General features: G+C 36.8%; 2 protein-coding genes across 13 annotated transcripts in view; both read right to left on the reverse strand.

Annotated features, from left to right (window-relative positions):
* kif1b (kinesin family member 1B) overlaps window positions 1–9,532 on the reverse strand; it is an 85,523-nt gene extending 75,991 nt beyond the window's left edge. For 8 of the 11 annotated variants that reach the window (XM_051879161.1, XM_051879157.1, XM_051879160.1 and 5 more), the window contains exons 1-2: window positions 9,253–9,529; window positions 5,533–5,677 (exon numbers count right to left, since the gene is read on the reverse strand). In XM_051879161.1, the coding sequence (XP_051735121.1) occupies window positions 5,533–5,638 (106 nt within the window). In that variant the 5' untranslated portion in view covers window positions 5,639–5,677; window positions 9,253–9,529. Of the gene's footprint in view, window positions 1–5,532; window positions 5,678–9,252 lie in introns of all 11 variants that reach the window. The other 3 variants (XM_051879156.1, XM_051879163.1, XM_051879164.1) reach the window with 3 other exon arrangements.
* Window positions 9,533–10,353: 821 nt separating this feature from the next.
* ube4b (ubiquitination factor E4B, UFD2 homolog (S. cerevisiae)) overlaps window positions 10,354–20,601 on the reverse strand; it is a 30,043-nt gene continuing 19,795 nt past the window's right edge. For both annotated transcript variants that reach the window (XM_051879007.1, XM_051879008.1), the window contains 13 exons: window positions 20,319–20,517; window positions 20,097–20,235; window positions 17,879–17,978; window positions 16,776–16,903; window positions 16,557–16,655; window positions 16,223–16,458; window positions 16,014–16,140; window positions 15,254–15,398; window positions 14,284–14,418; window positions 12,486–12,677; window positions 12,219–12,393; window positions 11,505–11,651; window positions 10,354–11,364 (listed from right to left, as the gene is read on the reverse strand). In XM_051879007.1, coding sequence (XP_051734967.1) covers window positions 11,303–11,364; window positions 11,505–11,651; window positions 12,219–12,393; window positions 12,486–12,677; window positions 14,284–14,418; window positions 15,254–15,398; window positions 16,014–16,140; window positions 16,223–16,458; window positions 16,557–16,655; window positions 16,776–16,903; window positions 17,879–17,978; window positions 20,097–20,235; window positions 20,319–20,517 — 1,884 coding nt within the window. In that variant the 3' untranslated portion in view covers window positions 10,354–11,302. The remainder of the gene's footprint in view (window positions 11,365–11,504; window positions 11,652–12,218; window positions 12,394–12,485; window positions 12,678–14,283; window positions 14,419–15,253; window positions 15,399–16,013; window positions 16,141–16,222; window positions 16,459–16,556; window positions 16,656–16,775; window positions 16,904–17,878; window positions 17,979–20,096; window positions 20,236–20,318; window positions 20,518–20,601) is intronic.

Below are 20,601 nucleotides of genomic sequence, written 5' to 3' on the forward strand. Positions count from 1 at the left end.
TCCGTGTTCACAACAATTCAGTCTTTTCAATATAAAAGTCCTCGCTACTGACTGACACACTCATAAAGACAGTCTTTGCCGCCATCTAATGGCGTTATAATGTAACTTCTGTTGCTGTTCACGGTCAGGGACTATTTTTTCCAGTGAAAGGAAGGCTTTAGTGAAAGTTTACTTCATGAAAGTTGCATTGATACATATTTTTGGCTTTAATATTTGTATTGTGTGGTAACAGTTTTACAAAAGCAATAAGGTACTCGAGGCTAGTGCTGTATCGTGAATAAGTCACAGCTGAAGTGGTGCTCCGCTTCACGTCATGCCTAACAACACCCTTCAGCCGTGACTTATTCACGATACAACACAGCCTCTCGGACCTTATTGCTTGCATAAAATATTTTAAAACAATTTGAGTTGACTATATGTTAGCTATATATTAATAATGATAAAAGATATTTATGATGTTTTGCATGTTTTTTATGTATCCGAGTTCATTAGGAGCATTTGCATAACACACTACTGCACCAGACTGGAAATAAAGGCATAAAATGCACATTACATATGTCTATATTTTCAACATTTGCTTAAAATTCACTTATTTTGCAAGGCAATATGTGATTGTAATTTAAAGTGCATATAATAATCATGGTTATATCAAATCATAATGATTAGAAGGGTTGAGAAGGTCAGTTATGTAATAATGGCAACAGGCCTACCTTACATCATCACACAGTCCTAGACGAAAGATGATATACTTAGATGATTTACAGAACATCCACACATAAATCAAGTTCTCCAACCAAGATCTATACAACTAAGACATGCACACAAAAAAAAAAAAAATTAAAATAGCACCTAGAATGTACAAAAACCTGCATGCAAAGACACTTGTAAAAAAGCTAGCAGACATCTGAAATGTCAAAGAAGATGTATGTAAATCATCTTGGAAATTTCATTAGAATCACCAAATTTCTCCTTGCTGAGAAATCCATCTCCTAGGTTGAGTGACAGGTGTAGATATAATCTGCTGATGAGAAGTGGCATTTTGAGTTGACGCCCATACACCTGCAAGGGTCACTGGGATTAATGCAGGAGTCTGGTAACCTCAGGTACGCTCACAGGATTACAACCGTAATCAGGTCAATCGTTTCTGTCTGCACTTAAAGCCAGAGAGCAAGATGACCTTCCCAGTGTCAGAATCACATCTATGAATTCCTATCACCTCTATCAATCAATAAAAGCTCTTCCGTCTCTCAATTTCAGTGTGCAAAGCTTTTACAGACAACTCCCGTGTCTGCGCTGGCGGTCCCCAAGGGTCTGCTGTCAGGATGACTCCATCCTTCTCATTAGCAGAGCTGAAACAGTCTAAAATAAGAGGTCAGAGTAGCATTAGCTACAGGGAGACTGTTGTTATGCTGTTAATAAAGTAATCTATGTGGTTGCTAAAGCATTATGATTGGTTACTTATTGGTCAAATGATCCCATCCACAAGGCTACGTTCACACTGTCAGTTTCTGGGATTGACCACCACATTTACTCACAGGTATGAGTCTCAAAACGTCCCATTCACACAACAACTTAGAGTAGCATGTCAAATAACTGAGTGTGCAATGGGAGTCAAGTCTGTATTCTCTTACCAGTAACCAAAGCACCAGTGAATTAAGTAATATCAAAGATGGCAACGTCCATAAAAGTGCAAAAAGCTTTTGACACAACAAGATTCCAATCGAGTCGCCAGTTCATCCATCAAATCTTCATGAACCGACAGTAGTTTTTATATCCGGGTGGAGAGCGGAGATATAAATTTACTTATTTCATGTCATTATCGTCTTCTCCCACCCCCGAGCGCTCAAAATGAAAAATGTACAAAAATGCCCATTCAAGCCCATTGACTTTCATTTTATGGACAAAAAACACTGAGACATTTCTCAAAATATCATTTATGTTCCACAGAAGAAAAAAATGATACAGGTTTGGAACGAGTAAATGACAGAATTTTCATTTTTGGGTGAACTAGGCCTTTAATGGAGCTGTCTAGCATCAGAGAGGTTTTAAATTCTCCACACTCAATAATCTTCTCTGATATTTGTTCACGACGCCACTGCTGAAGATGAAAAGAGAGATGAGTTTTCATTCCCTCAACAGTTTTCCCTTCACAAAGGAAAAGGTCACAATAACATTAGATTCAGTGCATTGTGGATGAGGCAAGAGGCAAAGACTCTGCAAGATCTCACTCTCAAGAGAGATGTGAGAGAGAAAGGTTTTACAGGTTTAATCTCCATAAAACCCAATGCTTAATATCTCTTCTTTCATATAAAACACAAACAACACACATGAATGACGATATTCAACTTCCAAACACCATATTTATACTCCACTCAAACGAACACCCACATTTTCCTCTAGAAACAGACATTTTGCAACAGATGCAGTAATAATGAGAAGAATGGCAATTAATTGTTTAACTGCAAAAACACCATGATGTGTATTAAGAAAGTAAATATGTTCAAAGCAAAAAGGGAAGTCTGAAAGAGTTTATACATTTAGTCAAAGACCCTTGTCTCTTTCATATTTACTTTATTTATATCTGCTTCAATCTGAATGGAGAGAGCATCTTCATAGGAACACACCACAGTGAAAGAAAAACAAACATTCAGATTAAACATGCAGTCTAAGCAGTGGACATCACCTTGGTTACCACATCCCAGAGCAAACGAAACACTTGAGACCAAACGTTAAGGTCTTTCTGCTTTTTGCTGTGTGTATTTGTCATGAGCATCCCTAACGGCTCAGCACTGTAATAAGACAACATTCCCAGCATACCATCTGCAGTAGTGTCCTAATGAAGGGGGTGGGCCGAATGCCAACCTCACGCTCAGGTTTCAGTACGCAGTCTGCGCATGTGTGCTAGAGTGCTTTGTGACTGCAGTCTCTGAGCTCTACTTCCTGTGAAACTCTGGCTTTTTCTCAGGTGACCTTGTACGCCCTACGGACCCCTTTGTTTAACATGGGGTTAAGGCCTGCTATCGGTCAATAATGACTCTGTAAATGAAGAAAGAGTTTGGTATGACAAAAATGTCTCTCACACAGTCCAATGCATCTTCCTTCATGAGATTTGAAGCTTCATGAAGTTAAAGAGGACCTATTATGCAAAATTCACTTTTGCATGGTGTTCGGACAAAAATGAGTGTTGGCAGTGTGTGTACACAACCACCCTATAATGATAAAAATCCAACCACTCCTTTTTTTTTTAATCCCCATAAATCATAAGCAGTGTCTCAGAACAAGCCATTTCCAGATCCCTGGGAGTGTGACGTCACAAAAGCCACAGGCCCCGCCCACAAATGTTGACAGACACTGCCGTTTTAACATAGAACTGCCCTAAGCGCGTTTACAGCAAGTTTACACAGTCCGCCATTGCTGCACTGACGAGAACGTCTCCCAAGCATTTTAGGTGTTCTGTAGCTGGATGGATTAATCCACATAGCTCTCTCCATTTACTCCCTAAATCTGAGCCGCTGAAGACGAGGTGGATTCATTTTGTTTTTGAAGAAAATACTCCCTCAACTCTACCGAAATTTATGTCTGCGCAAATCATTTCACACTGGACTGCTTTGTGAACAAATGTCAATACAAAGGGACAATACAGAACATACAGTCTCCAGAGTGATACTGGATACGGCAGTGATGAAGGTGAGAGCACTTTATTCCAGTTCATCGGAGCTGATTTATGGATATAAAGTTTACCAGTTTATTAAGCACCACCCAAAAAGGCATAATGTCTTTATATATTTGTTTACTGTTAGTTGTAACAAGTGTTTGTGTACTTCTATGTATGTTGATGATAATGCAAGGGAGAGAGAGAGAGTTTATGGATAATATTTTATTGCACACTTGCACTGTGTTTTATTAAGCTCTTACAGTGATTTTCTAGAGTGAAGATGCTTCATATTTTGTGTGAAGTACAATAAACGTTATAAATCTCATCTGTAAACTCGCTTGTAGTAATACAGTGGATAAAAACAAGAAGACAATATAAGTTATAACCGTAATTGAACTAAACTATACCTGTTCTATCTCCATGCAGCATATATTCGCAGTTTCCGACATTATAGCGCATCCTGACTGAATCCTGACAGGAGAACGAGCTCTTGAAGCTCCGCCCTCTTAGGCTGAGTGCAGCAGCTCATTTGCATTTAAAGGGCACACACTGAAACGGCGCGTTTTTGCGCAACCCCAAAAAGTGGCAATTTTAACATGCTCTAAAAAATGATCTATAGGGTATTTTGAGCTAAAATTTCACATACACACTCTGGGGACATCAAAGACTTATTTTACATCTTGTAAGTGGGGGCATAATAGGTCCCCTTTAAAACAAGGGCTGGGTAAAATTATTATTTGATTTTCCAAATAATCACAATCTTATTTTGAACCATTTTAATTGAGTCTTCAAAACCCAAGAGCCAGTGTTTACAGCAGCTTGGAAACCAAATGACTCTTATGAACCAGTTCATTTTAATGAATAATAAAAAAAACAACAACATACGGAACAAATAAATGACTGGGTTTATTTACTACTCGCCGTAATTATTACTGAAATAGCCTAATCAAATCAAAATCAGAACCAAAAGCTCGTGAATGGAATTAAATCAGGAAATGTGAATGGACACCCATCTCTAGTTAAAACCAGCTTAAGTCTCAATTTACATCTTTCCTTATAATTAAAAAACATTGCTGGGTAATTTATCACTGACATGCTGTCATTGCAACTTAAAAGGTTACATAAGTCTATATATTCTTTCTTAATGCATCTTAAGAATTAGCACACCACCATTTCTGTGGTCAATCGGCTAATGTTACCTTGTTCAAAACAGCTCGATGAATCACATCTCAGTGAGCACAATGACTCACCACTTGCAAATGGACATTAGCAACCCATATGCCGCCCGAAAAAAATCTGATACAGTATGCCGAGTTACATTCACAATGCACATGGACTGATTTTTTCACATTTATTTCCTACAAATGAGTCAAAAAAACTCTTCTGACTGAAACATCAAAGGGTCCATGATTTCTTAATGTGTGGTGACACGTTCTTCTTCATTAGGCTGTAATAACGATAACACCCAAAACACTGGGGCGATAACAATCAACTAATTTCCTTTCACTGGCTCTCTCTTTCTCTACCACTAAACAAATACAAAACTGATGAACAGCCACACAGTATCTTCACACTCAGCACCTCAACACACTAAAGTCCCTCAGGCAGAAACTCTTTGAGTCCTCTCATTTTTCCAAAGGAAGGGGATTTCACACAGAGAGGCTCTTCTTTTCTTCTAGTTTCAAACAGAATATCATATCCACTTCAATTCTTCCTTTTCGGTCACTCAGGTTGCAGATTTCCAATAAAAACCTGAACGCTATCTCACTCTGAACATCTCATACCCTAAAGCCAAAAGCTAGAGCCACCTTGTCTGGAGGCATGTGACCGAATACAAGAAGCTTACAATTCAAACAGAGAGATAAGTATATACTTACTGGTGGAGTTCCCTTGCATCTGTATAATGCATTTTGATTCTTTGCTGGTCTCCCTCGAGTTGAAGGGACGCACTCTGACAGCCACTTTCACTGAGGCGCCAGACATGGTTGAAGCTGTTGTGATTCAATCCCACAAAATGATCTTCTGCGAAAAGAAACAGAATGTTGTTGTCTTTTTTTCCAGTGCCACAGCTATTAGGCTAAAGGTACAAGAACACATTTCACAGACGTTATCCAGAATTATCTCATCAGAGTAAACAAGACTTCTAAATAGATCAGATGGCACCATTACATTACTTATGCAATGATGCTAGAGGTTATGAAGATTTTCTTAAATTACTGGATGCTAAAAACAAACATAAAAGAAAAAGATGATTAAGGGTTCCCGCAGATTTTGACCATTTCCATGACTTTTTAATTAGCTTTAATTAGTTTTTTATACTCAGAATAAGCAGTATATAGCATAAATGTCAAAGACTTTAACTCTATAAAGCCTAATGTTTGATACATGAATTTCTAAGGCCTCTAAATATCAACATGATCAAAATTTGGCTGAAAAGCCTGTTGTACACAATGTTCTACATGCCTTCTGCCGTCTGATTGATAGCTCATATGCTTTTAGTAGAAGTCCTTTTAGTATAACTCGAAAAATGTCCACATTTAGGCTGTGATACACATATTTTGAATTTTATGATTTATAAAGTAAACTTAAGCATAACTTTTATATTATTAATATTTGATTATGTCCTGGCTTTTGAGGAACATTTATTTGTACTTGCAAATTATTTCGCAATCATGATTATATTGCATTATCAAATATGTTACAAAACAGAAAACAAACTGTTTTTTAGATTTTCTTTTATATTTTGTCTAAAGGTTCAAGAAACTGTTCCATTTAAAAAAAAAAAATGTTTGGTTATTATTTCATACGTCAGGCTTTATGGGGTAAAACATGAAATTAACTTTTTAAAAATTTTCAATGGCTGTGGGAATGCTTATGATAAATATGATAATAGCAGTTCTTGACGTGATAATTATTATCTATGCAATTATGACCTAATCTTAGCAAAATGACATAGAATATACATAGCTTACATAAAAATAATTCTCATCAAAGTAACTAGTAAAAATAAAAAATTGATTAAAATAGTGAAAAAATTTCAATGATGAAAAAGGACCAAGATATACACTCTCCCTTTCCTTACGTAAATTTGAACTCAAAAATCACAAAGCTGCAATATGTACGATTTTCTGTCCGCTAGAGGTCGCTAGAGGCCTATTCAAAACAAAGGCGTAGCTTGATGACGCCAAGTTTGAGCGCGGAATCTTGGGACATGTGGTCTTCACCTCACAGCCGGTGGAAAAGAATCGGGATAGGACTCGGGAAGAAATCATGTTCACAGATGCGATTATTAACGTTACTGTAGTATGAAGCAGAGCAGGACCGAGTGTTGTGGGAGCTGAACGAGGAGCTGGAGTGATTGCGCAACACACGCCTCATGAGCAGCCGAACTTTTATTATGCCACAGTCGCCGGCGCTGCTTCCGCTTTTCCGGTCATGAATATGAGATAACGCGGCTCTGTTTATCATATTAGATACATTTGAGTGTGTTGAAAATGATGTTATAACGTTACTCTGTGCGTTCGCTCGGCGGCTGCTGTGAGACACTGTTACACACTGCAGTAAAATAGATCGATATTAGAATATCATATTAAATGCTGGATGACTTGTGTTGATAAATGGCATGCAATTCATTTTAAAAAGTATTGTATGATGGAGAAAATGCTGTATTACTGTTACTAAAAATAAAGCTGCATCTGATTATGCTATGTTAGCTACTTCACAAAATAGTGTTTTTCTCTGAGGCATGGTAAAGCATGGTACTCGCAAAAAAAAACAAAAAAAAAAACAAGAAAATTATATTTAAACAATAAGACTAAACGTGTTGAGCTACATAACAATAATTAGTTTAGTCTATAAATATATCAAAACAGTTGTTCCCTTGTCTATTAAAACATGTAACATATTAAAGCGTCTTTGGTGTTTCCATGGTTTCTACAAAATAAAACCGGAAACGGAGGGTAACGCGGGTATGACGCAATCGACAGTCGACTCCTCACACGTCCCGGAGCCTTGGTTAAAATTGCAATTTTCTCACGATTTACAAATAGTTGCAAACATTTGGGATATTGTAAGTACTCAAGTGAACGAAATATATAACACTGGCCTAGTGGTTTTTGGATATTTTACTGCAAAATTCTTACATATTGCACCTTTAATACTGAATATATAAATGTTCATGGACCTGCCTGTTATGTGTCAACAACCCATTTACCATATTAAATGGCCGGTAGTCAAAGGCAATACCATAATATGCAAGTAAATATCCAGCACACACACAGATGTAGCAGATTATCAGGAATATTAGATGGTTCCTTCACGGACTCATAAACATGGCGGCCGCTCGCCTGCAGCAGCAGGGCTGGGCCTGTTCACACGCTCACTGCACAAGTAAACACATCTGACTAACTGACACCAGACCGTCATGACATATCAAAACACATGCACCGACAAATAACAACGCCAGTCCAGTTCCTGTAAAAATCAATGTATCACTTATGGGCGTGACATTTGTTATTTAGTATTTGTTTTATCGACCGACGCTGCATTACAACGAATCTGACAATGCAGCAATTATTTTTGAAGTTCAAATCTCTTGAGTGTGACTGAAAAAACAGAACAGACGCTGTTCAAGCACATGACACCAAAAAGAGGATGTTTTCATCCTTGCCCTTGTAGTCATTCATTGAATTAAAGGCATACGCCCATGAAAATCAATCTGCTGGAGAAAACACAAGTATGTCTACATCAGGGACGAATACTTAGAAAAATAATCTCTCTGTCTATCCACTATTATAGAAGCGAATGGTACTAAAACAACACAACAACATCAAAAACGTATATTGTTCAACGATGCGCCGACTTCACTGTTTAATAACGGAGACAAGATATTGATGGACTAGCAACAACATATCCGGCGTTGCCATAGCTCGTCATAACGACAGATATAAATCTGATCAAACCGTTTAATTATACTAAAAAAACACTAACTCAAGTTTTACATTTGCCTTCTTTAAGGATCGCACGTTATGATGTCCTATTTGAGAACAAATCGTTCTTTGAGTCGGATCCTTGCTGGGAACCGGTTCCCCAGCCGGTATGAACGACTGTCACGAATACAATCGATTCGAGGGGTTCTGGATTCAACAACTCACGGACCGATTTATTCAAAAAGACAATCGTTTTCTTTTTTTACGTTACCTAATCCGTGATGAGCCGAGAACCGACTAGTGAGGTGACAGTACGAGTATTTTGAGCGAAACAAGGATACGAATCACTGAATCAGTTTTGAGCCGGTACTGTTCGAAAGAACCGATTCGTGGAAATGTGCCGAACTTCCCATCATTAATTCTTTCTATGAACTCTGTGACTTTATTTTCATAACCCTCAATGGGTTTGAACATTTATTTTCATGTATAAATACATATATATAAAATAATAATAAGTGTATAATACCTCTAATAAGCAATCAGCTGCAAAAAAAGCGCAAAACATTTCAGTAAACATTCATTCGCATTCCGAAACGCGACTCGGGCAATGTATACTCAAACTCAAATGTATAAGTATTACAGTCATCTTAGAGAAAAGACGACACTTACCGTTATATATCCACACGTAGAGACGACTAGAACACCATAGAAATCCTGCACAGTGCCAGTTCTCCAATGACGTCTACAACCAGCAGCAAAGATCAAAAAAGACTGACGGTTAAGTTCTTAATAGTTCCTTTTTTGTTATATACACCCATTATAGCTGCGTTTCATTCTCCAGCGCCGCGCAAGATGCTTGCGATTCTGATATTTTTGTTAAGATGATGCTGGTGTCGTTGGACCGTTCCTCTAGCAGGCTTAGGATATGGATGAATGCCTTGATTTACTGAAATGATTACGTCAACTGCCCTGTCAACATCGTGAGTGACAAACCGCCTGGCCAATAAGAACTGAATATTGTGTGAGCAATGAGTCGTGTAGCCAATGAGAACGCTGGAAAAACTAAGGTGGGCTGGGCAGCTGTGACGCAATACTGCAGGGTCGCTTACGATCCGCTGTGGCGTGGCATCATACTACACAAAAGTGAAGGGCGCCGCCTAGCAAAAACATGGATAAAACAGGGATAGCTACACCTCAGAAATTAATTAAAAGAATCGTTTAGAATCCTAAATTGCTCCTTTTTTAATTATTATGTGATCGTACCAGCGTTCTTTCAAAATATAATTACACCCATTATGTTCTAAAATAGTCACGAGACTTGAATCCTCTCAAAACAATACATAAAGGTAATTCATTTAAGAGCGATTAATCAAAATAGAAGCTGCTTCATCATATACCACACTTAAAATGTGTGATTCAATTATATATTTTATTTTATAACGTGGCCAGGGTTCTTTCTAACCAAAACTAAAAACATAAAAACACATTTTGCCACTTGAAATACACGTTAAATTTAAAAACTTCAACTTTCAGTTAGTTTTCTTTATTTCAAGTTTTTTTTATCAGCATTTCTCGAATTGAAATTGAACTAAAACAAAAAATAACAAAATTGCTAAAACTTTAACATTTAAGGGAAAATAAAAAACTATAATAGTATCTCAATTATACTAAATTAACAGCCTGTCATAATATTTAATAACCAATGTTTTGCAAAATATGTAGATGATGAATTTAAGACGACGAATGAAAAAAAACATGCAACAGCTATCGTTGTGTGTGCATTACCATTTATTACAGTTCAAAAGAATTTTGTAGCAAAGGAAGCAAATTCCTGTACAGATAAACCCTTTTAAGTCACTGGAAAAACTCTTAATTTATGCTGAAATCCAACAACCGGGGTTAACATTAATAACAAGAGATGATGACCCTTTATGATCCAAAACAAATGTTGGTGAACAGAACAAAAAACATGACATACTGGCATTTTTATGATGATCATGCTACAACACAGCTTCACATTCTCTTACTTGATCCTGGGTTTGAGCTCTGATCAGCTTTTAGTCATATTGTTGTACACATGAGATTTCTGTGCAAACCAACACATTTCTAATACAGTTATTCACCATCTGATGCTCCACTGGTATGTTTCCATCAATTTACACCAACATCTATTGTATTTTCTACAAGACAGTCTAGAGCGTGTTAATTTAAAATTAAAATACGCTGTACTTTTCCAACCATATAAAATAAACGGCAGGTTCGGTACTGAACTGTAAACTGTATGTCTACAGCCAATGTTTATTGAGTGTAAAAATGGAAATACTGGTGTTACTTGACAACATTCTTCCAAATAACTCACAAACATGAAACCTTAATGTTTATTGTCAGAATCATTAAAATGCATCTGTGAAGTCAATGAAAACAAAATAAGAATTTCTTTATATATCCAGTTTTGTTAATTTTGGAGTGTGAGACTGTGCCCTTTCAGCTTGGTATGTATGCAGACATACAAAATCAAAATCAAAATGTTTCAAAAGTCTAAACTTTATTATGTTTCAATTTATAACCATGAGCCTTTCAGACATGGCTCGACAGAGAGGATAAAGGGAGGCAAAAACAATTTGGGTACTGTCATCTTTTTTTCCTCTTTCTCTTCAGTTTACTTCCAGCGTGATAAAAACATTTATACTGAGGGGCAAGCTTGGCTCACTGAGAAAACTCAAAAGCGACCAGTCTGCTTCTCTCTCATCCAGGCCTGGATACGCTCCTTCAGCTCTGGGACTGTGGAGAGGGAAAAAAAAAAAAAATATACAGAGTCAGCATTATACAGTCTAATAATTTAAAAAAAAGACAAGCCAGAGAGTGCATTTGGCAGCAGGACTGAAAGAGGCAATCTTTGAAAAGCTGTGTGCGGTTGGTACCTGGTTCCAGCATGCTCTCTGTGAGAGGCTGTCTGTTGAAGGGGTCGGTGGGAGAGTTCAGGAGGTGTCGCAGAATGATGGATCGGTCCATGATGTTGCCAGATGGAAGTTGCACGGGATCAGTCATAAGAGTGTCCATCAGCGGATCTGTTCAGGTAGGACCTCACTGTTATTTAACAACTCCAATCGACTAGTAAATTTGTTGCTACACTACCGTTCAAACGTTTGGGGTCTGTAAGATTATTTTTTTGGAAGAAATTAGTAGTTTTACTCAGCAAGGATTCATTGCAATTGATCTAGAGTGACAGTAAAGACATTTTTAATGTCACAAAAGATTTCTATTTTACATAAATGCTGTTCTTTTGAGCTTTCAAAGAAAGCTAAAAAATAATCATGGTTTACACAAAAATAATAAGCAGCACAAACGTTTTTAACGCTGATAATAAAAAGAAACGTTTCAAATCATATCAGTATATAAGAATGGTTTCTGAAGAATCATGTGACACTGTAGACTGGAGTAATGATGCTGAAAATTCAGCTTTGCCATCAAAGGAATAAATTACATTTTAAAACATTAAAATAGTTATCATAATATTACTGTATTTCGATCAAATAAATGGTGAGCATAAGAGACTTCTTTCAAAAACATTTACAACTGACCCCAAACTTTTGATTTTGAACATAAAACGTAGCTAAAGACTTGATGACCCTCACCTTTAAACTCATCCGGGGCGTCGCTGTAATCCATCTCAGACTGTGAATTGCGAGCTACTATCTCCTCCACCTTCTCCAACAGAAGTTTGAATTTCTCAATAGCAATGGTGGATTTGATGCCCGCCTTTCTCATTTTGGAAATGACCTCCTCAAAGAGCTCCCTGCTGTATGACCGCTGAAAATGAGCAAAAAAATAAATAAATAAATTGTGTTGTCCACTATTTGTCTTGCAATACAGTTAAAAGACCTTGGTGAGCAAATACAGACCTGGTCATCTGCAATGGCTTTAGCAAATCGGGCACAGTCCAGCTGCAGGTAGATATCAGTGAGCTGATCCAGGAGCTTCTTTGGCTCAAAACCGTATTTTTCTGGGTTTTCCACCTTCAAGTCTCGACATTTGGGCCCACATAGCTGCTGCAGGTTATAATTCAACATGGCAGCCAGACGAGGACCCAGTTCCTGTTCAATACAACATAATACACATCAGTCATCCCAACAAGAAATGTAATTATTTTTGTGCATTGTAAATAAAACCTATGAAATGCAGTATTTATTTCTTAGTGTCATTAGAAGTGCCCTTTCTCACAGCTCCTGAATAAACTCAATGTTCTGACCCTGGCAGTAGCTCAATTTTCCCTGAAGACTATAAATACCTGCAGAGAGCAGGAGATTCGTTTACAGGCAAGCAGCAGATTACAATCCTCCTGCTTTTTCCTAATAACCAAACCTAAATTGATTTTGTTACGCTCTACTTTACCACTTTTTAGGAGCTTCCTAATGCAAATCCGTTTGTTGTCTGCTAAGACGTTCCTCAAGGCATGTTTCTACAAATGTTCTACTTAGATGTGTTTATTAAACTGCTTCTACTCATTTAATAAGCTGTTTCTTCCATTCAAAAGTTTGGGGTCAGTAAGATTTTTCTTTTCTTTTTCTAAAAGAAATCGGTCACATTTTAGATTAGGGTCCAATTCTCACTATTAACTATTAACTATGACTTTTGCCTCAATAAACTCCTAATTACTGCTTATTAATAGTTAGTAAGGTAGTTGTTAAGTTTAGGTATTGGGTAGGATTATTGGATGTAGAATATGGTCGTGTAGAATAAAGCATTAATATGTGCTTTATAAGTACTAATAAACAGCCAATATCCTAGTAATATGCTGCTAATAAGCAACTTATTAATTGTGAGAATTGGACCCTAAACTAAAGTGTTACCAATAAATTAATACTTTTATTCAGCACGGACACATTAAATTGATCAAAAGTTACATTAAAGACATTTAAAATGTTACAAAGATTTCAGATTTCAAATAATTGCTGTTCTTTTGTACTTTCTATAAATCAAAAATGTATCAAAGTTTCCACAAAAATATAAAGCAGCACAACTGTTTTCCACATTGATGATAAGAAATCTTGGTAACACTTTACAATAAGGTCTCATTTGTTAACATTAGTTCATGTATTAACTAACAATGAGCAATACATTTGTTACAGTATTTATTAATCTTTGTTAATGTTAATAAAAATCTAGCTGTTCATTGTTTGTTCATGTTAGTTCACAGGGTATCAACTAATGTTAACAAATACAATTTGATAGTAAATTAACTAAGATTAATAAACGCTGTAGACGTATTGTTCATTCTTAGTTTATGCTCACTAATGAAGTTAACTAATGAAACCTTATTGTAAAGCGTTACCGAAATCTTTATTGAGCACCGAATGGGCATATTAGAATGATTTCTGAAGGATCATGTGACACTGAAGACTGGAGTAATGATGCTGAAAATTCAGCTTTGACATTACAGAAATAAACTGCATTCTAAAATTTAACAAAATAAAAAAAGTTATTTTAAATACTAATAATATTATACTATTAAATCACATATTATATTATGTATATTTATTTGCTTAATATTATTAATCAAATAAATATACAAATTGATCAAAAAAATAAATAAAAAAATCTTACCAACCACAAACTTTTGAAAGTTAGTGTATACGCCATAACAATGTCACAGAGTATGTTTTTACATCACACAGGATTGTTACATGTTTCTTTACTTACAGGCCTGAGGAAGGGCTTCTGGACCTGTTTGGTGAGGATATGGAACATATCCACTGTCTCTGTGGCTAAAGCCAGGTAGGATCGTGATACTCTCTCATCCTGAGTCAGCTGGGACTGACGGCTCTGCTGCTGCTCCTGAGGATCAGAACAGTTTACATTTAATTAGATCTGATTGGAACTGGGAACAAAATATGTTAATGAAAATAGAAACACTTCAGCACATCCATCCACTTTAAAACTCACTCCCCACCCTTTTAGCCTTAAAGCTAATGCTTTTTTCCACAACACAATATTGCATTATATCCATTACACATAATCATACCTGCAAACTCCAAAGTGGTGAAAAAGGTGACATGTTTACAAAGTAAACAGTAGTAGGGAGGTCTGGGGGCATCTCCTCCCCCTTTGATTTCGATTTGATTACCTTCAATTCAGTAATGATTCATTTGGGGCCTATCAGGTACAGTACATGGCAAATTTCCTCAAAGAAAAAATCTCTCAAATAATGCTGTAAACTATACAGGGAACCACAGCTACATCATTATAATATTAAAAGTTAAAATTAATCGAATTATAAAATTGATTTTGTGTAAATTACACAAAGAAGTTTTTATAATAACGTTATAATAAATTTTTAATGACATAATTGTGTTTCTACTCATTTTTAATACTGTTTCTACTCGTTTTTAATATCGGCCTAAACATTTAAATGGTGGCCGTCATAAAATGGTTTTATTCATTCAGTATTGAAGCACATGTTAAGTACATGAATATGCAATGTCCTATAGTCACAGTGGATATCTCAAAATGCTCCTCTCTAAGTTCATTTTTGTAGCTGACAAACAAGTTTTTTGACATTGAACGGCTTTTCTGAGGTAAATGTTATGGTACATGTGACATTTGCAGGTATGATAATGCATTCAAAAGGGTGAGTAACTGAATTATTGGTCAAGTTGTGATATGTGCTGACCCTGGGCAGCTGGTCCCATTGCTCTTTATTCTTCATCTCCTCCTGGATCTCATGGATGCGTTTCAAAGACTCCAAACTCTCGTCCAGCAGAAAAGTTGTATCGTTAATTAGCATGTTGATGTAGCGCACAAACTGTTTACCGGAGCTGCAGAATGAATGGGAGAGAGGGAAAATGTATGAATAAAACACATGCATATAAAAATATAAATATTAGTTAAAATAAATAAATTGAATTGAATAATTAATAAAATAAAACAATTTAGATAGATAGATGTTTATTTATATAGCACATTTCATACACAGTGGTAAATATATATAAAATATATGCGTGTGTGTGTGTGTATACTTTGTACTTCAGTGGCTGTCATTGATACTTATTTTACACAATATGAACTGATTTTTAAATTACATTTTTTTCCGCATTATCAAATTTCAGTCACTTAGGGTGTGTTCACACTTGTAGTTCGGTTAGCTTGGTGTGTTTGGTCCGGACCAAAAATAAATAAAACCTGTGACATCATGTCCCATTTTTGGTTCGTTTACATGTCTTTGGTTCCTATTTCATTCAGCTTGTTTGGAAGCTTGTTTGGTGCACACCAGGGTTCGGATGCCAGCGTTCACACTTATTCAAAGCAATAGCATCAGGTTTCATTTTAATCGAACCAAACATGCAAAGTGTGAACACACCCTTAATCAGCCTGGATGACATATCAGTTTATCACCATTTCAAATTTCACTCAAAACTAAAGAGTGAACTCACTTGAACTCCTCCAGGAAGGTGCCTTGGTGGTTAATGTTTTGCCACAGGCTTTTGAATATGGTGCTGATGTGATAACGAATGGTGAACTTGTCATAGAACTCGCTTGTGGCTCCAGTGTGCTCCACATCTGGGGAGAAACAATCAATTAGCATAAATAAAATCAAAGTGCTCAGAATAAAGTTGAAAATGAATTTTAGACACCCTTTCACCTGTGTAGAACTTCATGAGGGCGGGCACAAGCTGATTGACAGACAGTGGGTGGCTCTCCATCATCTCAAAGAAACGCTGAGTGCGCGGCTGCACCGCTGGGTTGGTAACGAAGAGCACCTCCACCAGCTTGGCAATCAAGTATGGGTTCTTTATGTAATTCTGACTGCAAAGGAAGACTACCAGGAAGGTCACAATGTCTTCAGTGCATGGCTCATAGAGAACCTGGGGAAAGTACCTGAGAAACAAAGTTAATTAAAGTTAAATTTCACTAAAACAATAAATGTTACTAAATTTGGGATTTTAATACTATGATGTGCACTCTCATAGACTTACTGCACAATAAAAAGCAAGAACTCAGCCACATCTTCAATGTAAAACTCAGGCAGTGCTGCAAAGTTTTTGGGAATTTCTGGATTCAGAGGCAGGGTTACACTGTAAGGTGATAAAAGACCAAAAAAAAATAAAAAATTTAATCAGAACAGAACAACATCTCGACTACAACTTTGCTGAAAGAATGTAAGCGGTATCTGAAGAGATGTTAAGTGAACTGACTGTGGGAAGGCAGGCTCCACCATACGCAAGATGAGCTGGATGACCATACTGAAGAACTGAAGACATCTGCGCAGCAGGTTCTCGTCCAGCAGCCCTGCGTCTGCGCAGGCTTTAGAGCGCACGAGTTTCTGTCAACACAGACAATGAGACAACTGATTCAAATATTTGCACTCCAAGCTATTTAACTAAAATTTGCTAAATGGAAATGTTTGAATTCTGAGAATATAACAGTAAATGTAATTAAAAAATGTAACCAAAAAGCAAAAGTTTGAGGTTTTGAAGACTTTTTAATGTTTTTGAAGGATCTTATGCTCACGAAGGCTGCAGTTATTTGACCAAAATGCAGTAAAAACAGTAATATTGTTAAATATGATAAATTAAGATAACTGTTGTCTATTTTAAAATGTAATTTATTCATGTAAAGGCAAAACTGAATTTTCATCAGTCATTACTTCAGTGTTCAATGTCACATAATCCTTCAGAAATTATTCTTATATGCTGATTTGGTGCTCAAGAAACATTTATTATTATCAATGTTAAAAACAGTTGTGCTGCTTAATATTTTTGTGGAAACCGTGATACATTTTTTCCAGTATTCTTTGATAAATATAGAAAGTACAAAAGGATGGCATTTACTTTTGTAACCATAGAAATGTCTTTATAATTAACTTTTAATGCGACCTCGCTGTAGTAAAGTATTAATTTCTTTGAAAAAAAAAAATTCTTACTGACCCAAAACCTTTCAACAGAGTAGGCAAATGTTTACCTTAATGTGGCTAATAGAGGCTCTCTGTGCACAGGACAAAGATCTTACTAATAAGCAGTAATGGAATTGTCAATCATTTTCATTATCAATCATTATCAGTTTAATCAATCAGCTGTTGTTGCCCTCATTAATACATATCTGCAGAAATAGCTTTTTTAAGCATAGTAAAGTTGACATGGCATATCACGTATTGTAATTAGAGGGGGAAAAAAAATTATATATATTTATATATATATTTTCTGCACCAATGAATTTCCATGACTTTATGCTCCCAAGCATGTTAAAAAACTATTTTATAAATATGTTATTGTTTTGTTAATAAGACAACAGCACACACCTTCAGTTGTGTTTTACATCTCTTCAGCATCTCCCGATGACGATTAGCCAACGGGGATTCCTTCCACTGGTTCTCACTGTTCTTTAGCTCCTCCACAGTTCTGTAAGACACACACACATATTCAGCCTTGTGTAAATTACCTTGTCTGACAGCTTAAATAAAAAAATAAAAAAAACCTCCACAGAGAATATAATTGGCCCATCCAAGTGTTATACCGGCTGCCGACAGCAGGGGTCACCGTGGTTCTGATCTGTGAGGCATCATAAGGCCAATACACAATGTGAGCAGCCTACTTCAGAGCTTTATATCTAAAATGTGAAGGACTTGAAACACTGCCACTGATGCAGCACTAACACAGGAGCTGATATTTCAGGCATTATGGGCAAAAGATGACTTTAGAGCTGCTCTACAATAGGACTGCAGGAAAATACCTTCTGTAAGAGGCACTGGGACAGGACAGGATTAGCCCGTCTCATCAGAAAGAGATTAAGGGCTTTTTCACAAAGCATGACAACAAAGAGCGTCACATACATGATAGGGTATCTGACATAAGCAATGAGGGATGCAAGATGTTCCACTTTGAGAATCACCTTAACTAGTCAATCTTTTAGATTAAAATAAAACATAAGTAATATGACCTTTAACAAAGACTTGGTTTTATTTAAAGGGTTAGTTCACCCAAAAATGAAAATAATGTCATTTATTACTCACCCTCATGCCGTTCCACACCCGTAAGACCTTCGTTAATCTTCGGAACACAAATTAAGATATTTTTGTTGAAATCCGATGGCTCAGTGAGGCCTGCATTCACAGCAATGACATTTCCTCTCTCAAGATCCATTAATGTACTAAAAACATATTTAAATCAGTTCATGTGAGTACAGTGGTTCAATATTAATATTATAAAGCGACGAGAATATTTTTGGTGTGCCAAAAAAACAAAATAACGACTTATATAGTGATGGCTGATTTCAAAACACTGCTTAGTGAAGCTTCGGAGCGTTATGAATCTTTTGTGTCGAATCAGTAGTTCTGAGCGCCAAAGTCACGTGATTTCAGCAGTTTGGCGGTTTTACACGCGATCTGAATCATGATTCGACACAAAAGATTCATAACGCTCTGAAGCTTCATGAAGCAGTGTTTTGAAATCGGCCATCACTATATAAGTCGTTATTTTGTTTTTTGGCGCACCAAAAATATTCTCGTCGCTTTATAATATTAATATTGAACCACTGTACTCACATGAGCTGATTTAAATATGTTTTTAGTACATTAATGGATCTTTAGAGAGGAAATGTCATTGCTGGCTATGCAGGCCTCACTGAGCCATCGGATTTCAACAAAAATATCTTAATTTGTGTTCTGAAGATGAACGAAGGTCTTACGGGTGTGGAATGACATGAGGGTGAGTAATAAATGATATTATTTTCATTTTTGGGTGAACTAACCCTTTAAGGGGTCTACTAGAATAGGTTTTCATGCTTCAGTGTTCGAAAAAAAACAAAGTTTTTAACATATTTTATATTGTTCCAGCACCTCTTCTCATTTTGTCAGTAAAGCTCTGTTTAGTTGCTGTCTCTTTGAAGCCCCTCCTACCAAAAAGCACAGTGAGCTCTGATTGGTCAGTCGAACCAGTGTGTTGGGATTGGTCAACCGCTTCGAGTGTGTTTTTCAGAAATGTTACAATAACCACGACTTGCAACACACTACTAGCACAACTCAACCAGGCCTTGCCCCATTTTTTGCGCATGCCTTGGGCGGAAATTATTTAAATTGTGATGTGTATGTTCCTGTAAGAAAACTCAAGACTACAATGGAGGCATTTCAGGGAGTTCAGAAACTGATTGATTACTGATATAGAGAACAACTCTTTGTGCTTTGTAACTTTGCAGACCTTTTTCATGCTGAAACAGCAACATTACAAACAAAGTTTAAAATGTAAAAAAGCATAATAGGTCTGCTTTAATAACTTCTGTTTCACTAATATGACCAAAGTGATGCAATTAAATACAGACTTGTGGTCTCTTGGCCGTGAAGTTTACAAGGCCAAGGCCCATTCATCATTTTACATTTAAGAGCTTCACAAACATCCTTTTTGCAGCTGTGATGTCCCCTTCACATACCCTTTTGCACTAGTGCGTACGTCACAGTGGACTATTACCCTAAATGATTTTGGTTACAAATAGTTTGTTTTTAGGACTGAATCTGTGCAAAGCACCTGTTCAGATCCCTGATGGCCCTCAGTCTCCGTATGTAGCGCCGACAGCACGGGAGGATGGACAAATGATGTGCGTGTAGCGTTAAGAAGAAGCACTCTGTAGGGAACTTTGGCTCTGAGAACTTGGTCGGGTCTTCATCTGTGGAGGAATTGGAGGAACGGTAAATGAGTTGTCTGAAGTCAAACTGAGCGTTTAAAGCGATTTGTCTAGCCCACACTCACGCAGCTCAGCGAGCCAGCTCTTCAGGTCCTCCATCGTGGCATTGAGCCGGGTCTCTTCTCGGCTGAGATTCAGCCGACACTTGGGGTGGAAGATGTAGAGAGAATCAACCGTATCCAGCTTGATCTTCATACTGAGTTGCTGCAGCACCCACAGGAAGTTCATCATGAAGCCGTCTGTGGACACCAGCTTATCATCGGTCTAAAGAAAGAAAGCGAAAGAAAATAATCACATAATGTGGTATTAGTGTGGTAAAGATAAATGTGTTGTTCTGAAAGAAACACT

The sequence above is a fragment of the Ctenopharyngodon idella genome, chromosome 22 (assembly GCF_019924925.1).
Source record: "Ctenopharyngodon idella isolate HZGC_01 chromosome 22, HZGC01, whole genome shotgun sequence".
Taxonomy (NCBI): domain Eukaryota; kingdom Metazoa; phylum Chordata; class Actinopteri; order Cypriniformes; family Xenocyprididae; genus Ctenopharyngodon; species Ctenopharyngodon idella.